Below are 11642 nucleotides of genomic sequence, written 5' to 3'. Positions count from 1 at the left end.
CATTCCAGCATACGGCTGCCACGGACTTCCGTCTCATATTTCCCGAGGTTGTTGGTCCTTTTCCGTGCGCGATATCTTTTAATGCCCCCCATAGGAAAAATCGAGCGGTGTTAAGTTCGGTGGACGAGTTTGGCCCCAAAATTGCTCCCTCGCGTCCTGTCCGGCTACTCGAAAACATGTCATCGAGAGTAATTTTTACGCTGAATATGTCAGGGGCCATTGAAAGAAATTCCATAATTGTTTTTTTTATATAATTATAATTCAGATTATTCCCTATATTGGAATAAAATTTGTTTGCTTAATATCTCAAATTTTTGTTCGAAGTTCTATTCTCTGCTTTTATGAAAAAGAAATCATAATAGGTGGGGACAACATCCATTTTTGACAAAAAATAATGGAAATATTTCGGGCGTGCACGGTTTCCGCCTCGCCTCAATTATAAACGTGCTTTTTTTTTTTTTCTTCTTTTTTTATCTCGCGGTTTCGATCCATCACTTTTCAATTTCGACGTCGACAAACGTTTTGCACATAATTTTACGTTAGCCGTGAATCGACGGAGCTATTTCCGTAATGTGCGCCGGATTACCTTCTCCCCTCTGTTGATAATTCCAATCCCTGTACATTAATATCATTGTTCCATTAATGAAATACGCGATTTAATTAACTACATTCGCGTAATAGAAATTCGGTAAACAAGTAACTCTGTCGATGAAATATGAGCGATCGAATATATGGCAATCTGGAATCGCGACGCACAACGAGCGCCTCGTATCTCAACAATTAATACCTGAACTATCGAATCTAGTTCTGCTAAATGGATCAAAATGGCTCCCGAAAATGACACTATGGTACAAAATTGCGTTTCCATGGAATTAGATCGACGATAATCTTTTGTAATCGTACAGGTTTCGAGATGTGTTTCATTTTTGAAAAAAAGTATTTAAACTATTTTGTAACATTGTTTACACTTAAAATTGATTGTTTAAATTTAAAAATAGAGTGAGACATAGTAAAAATTGGTAGTTTATCTTATAAACTATAAAATAAAATATTTTTATATTATATTTTTATGGTAAATATTTTAAAAATTATTAATATTTAAGGTTCCGCCCGTACTCAATTTTTTTCTCGAAAATGCGCAGGAATTCGGGGATATGTCTAATCACCAAAAATATTTCTAATTGACCCCCAGACCCGAAAATAATTTTTCCAGAACGATTTGAAATTTTTCAATTTTGTCGAAAAATTTCTCCACCTAATTGAATTTTTTTCTCGAATGTGTGTAGGATTTCGGGGGTATGTCTAATCACCAAAAATGTTTCTAATTGACCCCCAGAACCGAAAATAATTTTTCCAGAACGATTTGAATCTTTTCAATTTTGCCGAAAAATTTAGGCACCTACCCCCTGTCGATTTTTCTTCAAAATTCGTTTTTCATTTTTAGTAATTTTATTTGACGCCCTACAGAAAAGTTGTCTAATACTTTTTTGTAGCTACCGATGAGCTCTACTTTAAAAAAAAGTTTCAATGAGATACGTTCACTATTGTAGAAAATATGGCCGTTTGAAAATTGGACCATTTCTTATGAGGTTTTCTCATTTTGCGGGATCAAGGAACAATTTTTTGAATATTTTTAGAATTTCTACATATTCTTCACCAAAATACGCGTTGTTTGCCGTTTGAAACATTAAAATCCCCCAATCCGTTCAAAAGTTATGGCATTTTAAAGATTCGCATGAAATTTCGGGGGTGCATTTCTGACCTCGCATTAGATTTTCGGTCAGGAATTTTTTTCTCGAAAGTGCGAAGGATTTCGGGGGTATGTGTAATGACAAAAAATGATTGTATTCGACGTCTGCAACCGAAGATAATTTTTTTAGAACGATTTGAAAAATTTTTTTTTCGCCCAAAAATTTCACACCTTCTCGATTTTTTTTCTCGAAAGTGGGTTGGATTTCGGAGGTATGTGTATTCACCAAAAATTATTGTAATTGACCCCTGCTATCGAAAATAATTTTTCCAAACCGATTTGAAACCTTTCAATTTCGCCGAAAAATTTAGGCTCATTCTCGAATTTTTTTCTCGATAATGCATAGGATTTCGGGGGTATATCTATTCACCAAAAATGATTGTAATTGACCCCTGCAATTAAAAATAATTTTTCCAGAACGATTTGAAATTTTTGAATTTAATTGTTAATAACTTTTTAACGAAAGCTTAGACAAGAAATTACTATTCTTGATTTTCGTTTTATTTTGGCCTCTGGAATCTCCCATTAAAATTTTTTCCCAGGAACAGCCTGTATACTGTGCGTCGAAAGATGGTATACGCGTGACTACTTGGGTCCAGTCGATTCGTCGTATCGGATTTGCCAAACAGTAACCTGCTTTGATTCGTCATGTTCGGTTGTGCGTTCATAACGTAATATCTTTCCGTCCGCGCACGTTTCGTTACTTCTTTTCAAAGGCATTGTGCAACCGAAAGCGAACATTGATTTTTTTTTTTTCTCTCCTTTTTTTCCCCCACCCGTCGTAAGCAACTGCAAGCATTTTTCTTTCGTTCGTCGATCGTTCAACGTTTCCCCTTATAATTATTATCGTCGACGAGCGTGTTTCGCTCGACGGGGAGAATCCATCGAATCACGTTCGACGGGGCCCACGGTACCGTGGAAATAAGACGATTCGATTGAAATATTTTTCCGAAATATTCGCCAAATGGATGCTGCTCGGCGTGGAAAACGCGGGGAAGCGAATATCGGTAAAAAATTTCCGTAAAGTTTCCTACTTTTCTATTTTCAGCGAGAACGAAGACGATCGAGATTGGATTTCTCTGTTCTCGGGGATCCTTGCTTCAATGTCGTCGCTTTCAAAAGATTCTTTCGCGTATACTCGGTAGCGTACATGTACGTACGAGCCAAGCGTGTCTCGGTTCTATGATGTACAGGTTCTTGAAAAGAAATTACTTTCTGAATTAAGATGATATACGGTAATTCGGAGTAATATAGCTGCGGATTTCAATTCACGATGGAAGCCACGGGTTGTTCCACTGTTAAAAATGGCGGTCGCGGTTCGAAAACAAATTACAAGCCAAAAATTTCGACTCTCGACGGTTCTCGATTAAATGTAATTCTTGAGAGCGTAGGATTCTACGAATATTTTTAATATCGCCACGCTATCAACACTTTATTATAATTATCCCGCCTTCTGGAATGGTCTCGAACCTTAAAAATTTAATGGGAGATTCTAGAGAGCAAAATAAGACGAAAATCAAGAATACTAATTTGTTAATTGAGGCTTCGTTTAAGAGTTATTAACGTTTAAAGTTCCGTCTGTAGAACGTAAATCTGTAAACAGCTGTTAGTGGTTCTCAGTCGGTATGAGAAACTGTACTTACCGACTTATCGACAGCCTAGTGAGAACCACTATCTGATTACCGTTCTACAAGCGAAATTTTAAACGTTAATAACTTTTTAACGAAGCCTCAATTAACAAATTAGTATTCTTGATTTTCGTCTTATTTTACCCTCTAGAATCTCCCATTAAATTTTTTCCCAATGGTTGCTGAAGACAAAATATTTATTATCGTTAACCTGTGGCCATCATTTATTTTATTCCTTCGCCGAATCACCGGGTCATCCTCTGCAAAAACTGCGTACTTTTTCGAACGATTATTCTCGCTATCGAGTCGCCTTTTAACGGCGATTTTTATCCGGACAGATTTTATTTCCATAATGCGCGGAACTTTTTGTCGACGAGAAACTCTCCCGACGGAGGAATCGAAAAAATCCCCCCTCCAAAAAAAGAATGAAAAAGATAGGAAGGAGTTTAGATAGGAATTTTTCACGTTGAAAAATTCCGAGTGAATCGCGCCAAGCACGACGAATTATTCGTTTCTTCGATTTAAACTTTTTAAGCGTTCTGAAGAATTATGCGGTGTGCAGCGTTTTTGATTTATGGTGCCCGCGAATTCCAACCGTGTTCCGTCCGCGACAAGTTTATCAGCGACGTGAAAATGGATGAAGAGTCTCGGGAGAACGTTCCCAATAAAGGGGAAACGCGATTTACAGAATCGAAAAGAAAGAAATGAAAACGAAAATGAAATTGTATCTCATCGAACGTGGTTGCGCGACAAATGTAGGATCCGTAATATAATTTTCTAGGTTTTTTTTTTTTTTTGGTTTTTTGGTTTACTCGGTGCTTTCGTTCCTAGTTAAAAATCAACGGGAAAGATCTTCGCGGAGGAACGCGAGCACGCTTCCAGGACGAAGATGGATAGAGGGCGGGCGTGTAACGAAGTATAATAAATGGAAACTCCCGGGAGAACCGGGATAGGTTTGACACATCGAGAGGCTCGTGTCAGCGTTCGCATAGTCGGGGTTCATAAATCATAATCCAGGCGACAAAGTATAGGGATTTGAATATCGTTCTCATCTACAGCCGACGAGAGTTTCACGGCGGCGGGTTTTATTCGATGTTTTACCCGATCCATTCGCTGTTCGTTCCACTCTGTATTTTTCATCTTCGTCTTATGGTTCGAATGCAAATGTTTCGGATCGATTCGATTCTAATTCGCGATTCGAATCGTCGACCCGCGCGTTGATGTATCGTTCTCGTTGGGCTAATTCGATCAATTTAACGAGAACGTAGGAGGAAGGGTTGAGGGGGGAAAAAAAAAATAGCAGGCGATAGAATAACGACCACGAGCGCCGGGAGGCAAACGCGCGTTACGAAATAAACGAGCGACCGGTGCGCGACAAGTTATTAAAAAATTTCACGCGCGTAATTGCGACGAGACCGCTAATGGTCGTTCCTCCCGACACGCCCACGCGAGCTCTAAATTTTTTTTCTTTTTTTTTGTTATTTTTCACAACTAATGAAAGTCGAAGACAGCAAGGGACGGGAGCGCAAATTAGGCGACAGGGTAGTTACCGAACGTAACGAACGTTGGTAGGGCAGCGACGAAAAAACACCGGAAACGGGGACCCAATTACGAATCGTAATTACAGATTCCAACGGTAACGCGTGGACCAGCCCTACGTCTGATTAGCTCGATACCGCTCCTCCTTCCTTTCAGTTACTCGGGCGTTAGAAGTTGTTTGTTCGAGGGTTCCTGCGTTTGAGCTCGAGGAGCTAACTAACTGAACGTTTGTTCGCGTGAAAATGGCTTTCGGAGAAAGTGTGACAGAGGTCACGTGGGGGAGGTGGGGTTGGACCAACGTACCTTTGGGAATACGACCGATAATGGGCTTACGGGTCGATGGACTCTGCGTATGTATCCGAGCGTTTGCTGTTTAGGCGGAAAACGATCAGAATTGCTGGGCTAGGCCAAGTCATCCCGCGACGCGACGCGATTACATTTACGAGAGAATATCGAACGAACGTTGGCAGTTTCGCCGGCAGAGATTGAATTTTAAACCGACTCTTGTTTGTTTGTTTTATTTCCTTTTTTTTTCTCTTTTTTTTTTTTGACAGCCATTCGGCAGACACGACCGGGACGATAGGGTGAAATGTGCTGCGGCAAATAGCGTTTGCACGCAGTTCGATGGCACGTTGCGGTCGCCATATGCAAATCAAAATAGGTTCGGACCCGATACCGAATGTAATTTACGAAGCAGAATCGAATTCGGCCGAAAGTAGAGAGTCGATCAAACGAGTTGGGATATTTTGTCTTATATAGCCTGTTTGCTGTTAACGTGCGCGTAAATTCATTTTCGAAATCCTAGCTCGATCGTTGCTATACCCGTTATTATACGTCAAAGCTTCCGACGCGGTTAATTGGATCTAGAAACGTGATACAAAATATCGGATGTTTTTAAAAAGCGAAATTTCGAAAGAGTAGATAATTCTTTACAGTTTTACGATATTTGCGCGGGCAACAAAAAAATTGCCGGCAGAAATTGGAATCGAGGGAAAAATATTCATGGGAATCGAAATTTTATATTTGCCTGCGATTGTATTGCAAAGTAATTAAACTTTGGAGTCAATTATAACACTGTTACATTTGACCCAGGTTTTATTGTTCCAATTGACCCGTACGTATTCCGAATTGCTTTCATTGCCGCAAGCGTTTGAAAATTGAACCTTAACGTTTGATGAAACGAATGCGAATAACAATTAATTCAATGCAGTTGTAAACCAGTAAATGTAACATATACATTGTACAATGTTTCGAATAAATCGCAATAATTATCGAATAGCTATATAGCTCATCTTTCACGCAACCGGTGGGTTACACTCGCCTACGTTATTATTTATATTCCAAATAATTGACTTTTAAATGAGTCGTTCGCCGATATTTATCGAAAAATACGTACGAAATTGTCACAATTTCGATGCAAGGGTGTCACGTTTCCGTTGGAAATTTTAACCGACTCGGATTTCATGTTTCCGAACAGAGACGCCTAGCGTTCGCGCGTGCAAACAATTGGCGTAAAAAGGATTGGCCACTTGGCGTACGAGTCGAGAAATCATAGAGAGACCGGGCGGCTTAAATTTACGAGAATTCCGCGCGCGCGTTTCGTTCCGTTCGTTTTAATTCATTTTCAACCAGCAATCGATCGTGAATCCTCCAGTGGTTTATGCCTTATCGCTCGCGCCGTGAAAAGGTGTGGCCCATTATCGGCCGCTTCGATGGCGCACTTAATATTCCCGTGAATTATTTCTTTCGATCGAGTGCACCCCGGCTCCGACGGTTCTCCGTGGAACTTCTTCGTTTCGATCCTGGCGATGATATTCGTTCCGGCGATTCCCCGTACCCGGGAACAGTAATAATTCTTCGAACGAACGTCGAAATTCGACACCGGCGGACATTTATATAGAAACGGTGTCCTCCAGCCACGGAGTCGCCTTTACTTTTTGTCGACAACCGTAGAAAAAGACAACGAGCGAGAAAAAAAAAGCATTGTTTTTTCTACAAATCGTCGACGACACCCCAGCTCGTGTTGTTTTTTTTAGCGTCGTCTGTCACGCTTCACTGGCTGCAAGGGGGATCCCCCACAGCTGGAAAGAATAGAAACGTTCTTAAGAATCATTACTGTAATTCGAGGATCGTGGATTCTTCGCTCCGGAGACGAGCAACCTAACCTCGAAACCATCCGAGACGACAGATTAACGTCGCGTGTTCAAGGTTAGAACTACCTACACGGGGTGTATTTATTTGTACCAAAGAAATTAAAAAATGTTTATCGATTCTCTTTAGAGAAAACTGTCGAGTAAATTTTTTACAATTTTTATTAGAAATTACTAATATTTGTATTAATAGAATTAATAAAATGGGAGCTTTGTAGATGATTGTCTCAACCCTAAAATATAATAATTCGTATTTTAGTATATTAAGTGCATTCTGTAGTTTCTTGAGAATTAAAATTCCCCATAAATGCATAAACATCCGCAGTCTAGAAATTACTACTGGGTTACTTTGACCATTTCGTAGAAAAATTTCGAAACGATCTAACTGTCCTCGCGCCGTGACTCGTCGATGACGCGATTGCATTCTTTAGCGAGAGGTGTTTCCGTGAAGAACACGACGGAAGTGGGAGGAACCCGGGTGGTTCCGTGACACGTTCGCTCGTTGACGAATACGTAGTGCTCGGGGTTCCTCGGAGGTGCCACCTCATCGACCAACTTCCTCGCTCGACACCGTTTCGAGTGGAAAACCACGACACTTGGAACTCCTCGATCGCGATCGAAAAATAGTTTGAAACTGGTGTACGCAAATTCCTCCCCGCGCCACGAACTCTTCCCCGCCTTCGAGTACATATTGCCAACGTTTACAAAGTTCGTACGGCTCCCTGACCTTTTTACAGCGTATTCGTGAACCTTGCTGGCACTTTACCGCGAGAAAAAAAATCGATGCAACTCGATTCGAGAACTGGCCGAATATGCGAGCGTGACGATTGCGTGTCTTGTATAAACAGCGGGCTGTTAGACTCGCTGAAATACGGAGATAGCCGTATAAATACGACACCCCTCGAAAAAGTATGAAAGCCGTTGATCGATCGGCGTCCAAGTTCGTTCGGTAAATTTAGTCAACGTCTTTCCCTTTCTCGAGGACACCGTACTCCGTCTAACGCCTGCCAGGTATCTCGAACCTCTACTATTTTAATGAGTTTGATTTTGGATCCCGCGGAATTCAATTAAAACTAGCTCCAGGAGAATCGAAGGATCGCGAACGTCGTCGTGGGTCTTGAAACCGATGCAAAGGTCAATTACGTAATTTGACATCGGGCTGTTACGACGTTCGAAACGTTCCGGCGGCTCCGACTGCATACAGGATGTTCGGCCACCCCCGGGAAAAATTTTAATGAGTGATTCTAGAGGCCAAAATAAGACGAAAATCAAGAATAGCAATTTGTTGATGGAGGCTTTGTTAAACAGTTATTAACGTTCAAAGTTCCGCCCTTACTGAATTTTTTTCTCGAAAGTGAGTAGGATTTCAGGGTTATGTTTATTGACAAAAAATGCTTGTAATTGACCCCTGCAACTAAATATAATTTTTTTAGTATAATTTGAAATTTTTTAATTTCGTCTAAAAATTTCAGTATCTACTCGAATTTTTTTCTCGAAAGTGGGTAGGATTTCGGGGGTATGTCTGTTCACCAAAAATGATTGTAATTGTCCCCCGCAACCGAAAATAATTTTTTCAAGACTATTTGAATTTTTTAATTTTGTCGAAATATTTGTCCACTTTCACGAATTTTTTTCTCGAAAATGGTTAGGATTTCGAGGTTATGTTTATTCACCAAAAATGATTGTAATTGACCCCCGCAACCAAAAATAATTTTTCCAGAACGATTTGAAATTTTTGAATTTAATTGTTAATAACATTTTAACGAAGGCTCAGTCAAGAAGTTGATATTCTTGATTTTCGTGTTATTTTGGCCTCTAGAATCCCTCATTAAAATTTTTCCCATGGGTGGCCGAACACCGTGTATATTCGAGAAAGGATGCTTTCTGTTCGATCAACGTGCGTTCGTTTTTTATCGTCGGCGTTTCAGCGTGGATTCATGGAGGATGAAACGCGAGAATTCGACGACGACTCCTGGAAATTGTTATTCGCGAGGAATCTTGCGGTCGAATCGACTGGTCCGCGCAACTACGTGCTACTCTGTCTAATGCGGTACAGAAAAAAAACCGCGAAGAGACATGGAAAGGAAAGGAAAAGAAAAAATGGAGGGACAGAGGCTGAAGAACGAACGAGGATAAGGGGAGGGGTACTAATTCGCGTGGAAATCACTATAATTATAGTAATTCCCGAGCCATAAACGTGTACGGGATACGACACCGCAGGATACGATTCAGGTCTACGAGTTATTAGCGCTCCGCCTTTCGGGAAAATGTCCACGTTTGCTCCGCGCAACGGTCACGATAAAGTGCATTTTACAGACAATTGCGTTTTCAATGTTGTCGGTGGATTTTTGGAATTGGTCGACGGGTCGTTCCAGTTTAAGGAAATCGTCTATTTTCCGGCTCGTAAATTATTGAATAAAACACAATTTCGATCGTCGTATTCGTCCAAGTATTCCAGTTCCAAAGGAAATTAATTTAGAATTGCAAAATTCCTGCACGAGGCATTGTATTTCGTGTTATAATTTGATAGAAAGCAAATTTACGCATTGGTTCGATATACAAATTTTTGGTACGCAAACAAAACAAGATATTCCGTTCGCAGAAACGATTTCACGGCGGATGCAAGCAAGCGAAGCAACAGCTAGTATATATTAATTGCCGTTATTTTTAACCTGCCTCATTAAAATTGTTTTAACACATAAAGTGAAAATTGAACGCAATATTGTTCGGAAAACCGGGCCACTGTATAACGAAAGTTTGAAACGAGAAATTCCGAAGACGTTTTAACCGATGGAAGCGGATAAACAATGTTTTATTAATGCTCGTGTATTGTTTCGCTGATCGCTGTTTCATGAAATCCGTAAATAACGAAACACGGTCAAAACGATAATAGGGATTATTCTCCTGATACCAGTTCCCTTACTTCGCCTGTTTCGGGTTCCTTGCGATTCATTTTTAGTCGGTTTACTTTCGGCCAACTACCAGCAAACCAAATAACGTTTGTTTACATTCCGCGGTATTCGGAAATCCGCAATCGTCAGAGTTTAAATAGTTTTCGTAAACCACTTCTGATACGCTGTTCCAATTAAATATTGAATTATTTTCTAATTTTACTCGTGTAGTCTTAGGACACATCCTATATGTATCATATTACATAAAAAGCTTTAATTCAATTAGTCGAACGTTATGATCGTAAAAGTTGGAATACTTTTACTGTATAACTAACGAAGGAAATGGAAAGAAATATAGATTGGAAATAAATTCAAGCAATGTAGAAAATTTGGGTTAACCTAATAAAAATTGTAAGTAAAAGGTAGGGAAAAGGTAAGCGCGTGGTTCGATGGAGGAATTGCCGTTCCTGAGGGAAGATCAACAAGTAGTTAGCGGTGGGGAGAGAGGTCTGTTTGTATGCTGGCGACGGGATTGGTAGCGCGGGGTCGGCGGGGCGGAGAGGGCATTGGCGGTAGGTCGTCGCGTAGAAGGGATCGGTGAGGGGAAGGGAACGAGAGGGAGCGAGAGAGGAGGAGTATTCGGGGCAGACGGGCAGGCGAGGAAGACAGGCGGGCAGCAGGCAGCAGGCAACGAGCAAGCCAGGGTACCGCGAACAAATCGCGCGTCCTCGTCGTTCAGTCGGGTAGGCGCGTTTGTACGGCGTCGGTCTTCGGGACAGCGTTCACGCGTGTTGTGCTCGGTATCAGCGTCCAGACGACGTCTTCGTAGTTCCTCCAGGTGGGCAAAAGTGTGTCGTGTGTTTTGTTTTTCCTTGGATAAAGAGAAGTCCGAGGTGGGAGGGATCGTGAGGGAACCATGTGCGTCGGTGATGTACTTTAGTGACTGTTGAAACTACGGGGAAAACGGTTCGCATCGGTGGATACGAAGAGAACGACGGAAAGAAAACCGAGAGCGTGCTCGCTACGGCCGGTCATCGAGCCAAGAAGGCGAAAACCGGAGAAAGAACGAAAGAAACATGTCGCGAGAGCAAGCTGGCGAATGCATCGTACGGGCCTGGGCGAGGCCCCGGCGTCTTTTGTTATCGTGTCTATTGCTGTACGGAACTCTCGGTGAGTTTGGAATATCCAATTTTTCAACTTAATATACGATGTCTTGAAAGCGCGTGTTTCATACCGTCGTATCCGTGAGTTTGTTTGCACGTACTCGGGCGTCTGTGTGCGCCCAAGAACGGTGCATGTGTTTATAACGTTTTATCCCCGATGCGCATGCGCGGTCGTTTGTGAGTGCGTCGACGAGGCCAACCGTACAATAATGGTGGGGCAAAGTGGGGCCTAAGGCCTCGTTCATAAGTACCGAGAGAGCTCCTCCGCGCTTTGGAATATTATATCCCTTGTACGCGCCTTTGCTTTCGAACGAAATTTTCGATTCGAAACGCGTCGCGATACTCAACCACCTGTCCGATGGTACAAGACGTAGTCGATGCTGTTCGGCTAGGAATGCAATAAGTCGATGGACGCGCGAACCACGTCTTCTTTCCACTTTCGTAATCCAAAACCAGTAGCCCGGCTCTATTTTTCTTGGCGAAAGATATCGGATAGCAAGGTATCGGGTCGAGCGATACGA

General features: G+C 41.6%; 1 protein-coding gene across 2 annotated transcripts in view; it reads left to right on the top strand.

Moving 5' to 3' along the window:
* Positions 1-10652: 10652 nt before the first annotated feature.
* The window catches only part of LOC122405064 (DE-cadherin), an 88583-nt gene continuing 87593 nt past the window's right edge, over positions 10653-11642 (top strand). For both annotated transcript variants that reach the window (XM_043409548.1, XM_043409550.1), the window contains exon 1: positions 10653-11128. In XM_043409548.1, the coding sequence (XP_043265483.1) occupies positions 11035-11128 (94 nt within the window). In that variant the 5' untranslated portion in view covers positions 10653-11034. The remainder of the gene's footprint in view (positions 11129-11642) is intronic.

This window comes from Colletes gigas, unplaced genomic scaffold, assembly GCF_013123115.1.
Source record: "Colletes gigas isolate AHSC1104 unplaced genomic scaffold, ASM1312311v1 Colletes_gigas_Sc00004, whole genome shotgun sequence".
Lineage (NCBI taxonomy): Eukaryota > Metazoa > Arthropoda > Insecta > Hymenoptera > Colletidae > Colletes > Colletes gigas.
This window is presented reverse-complemented; position numbering and strand designations above follow the sequence as displayed.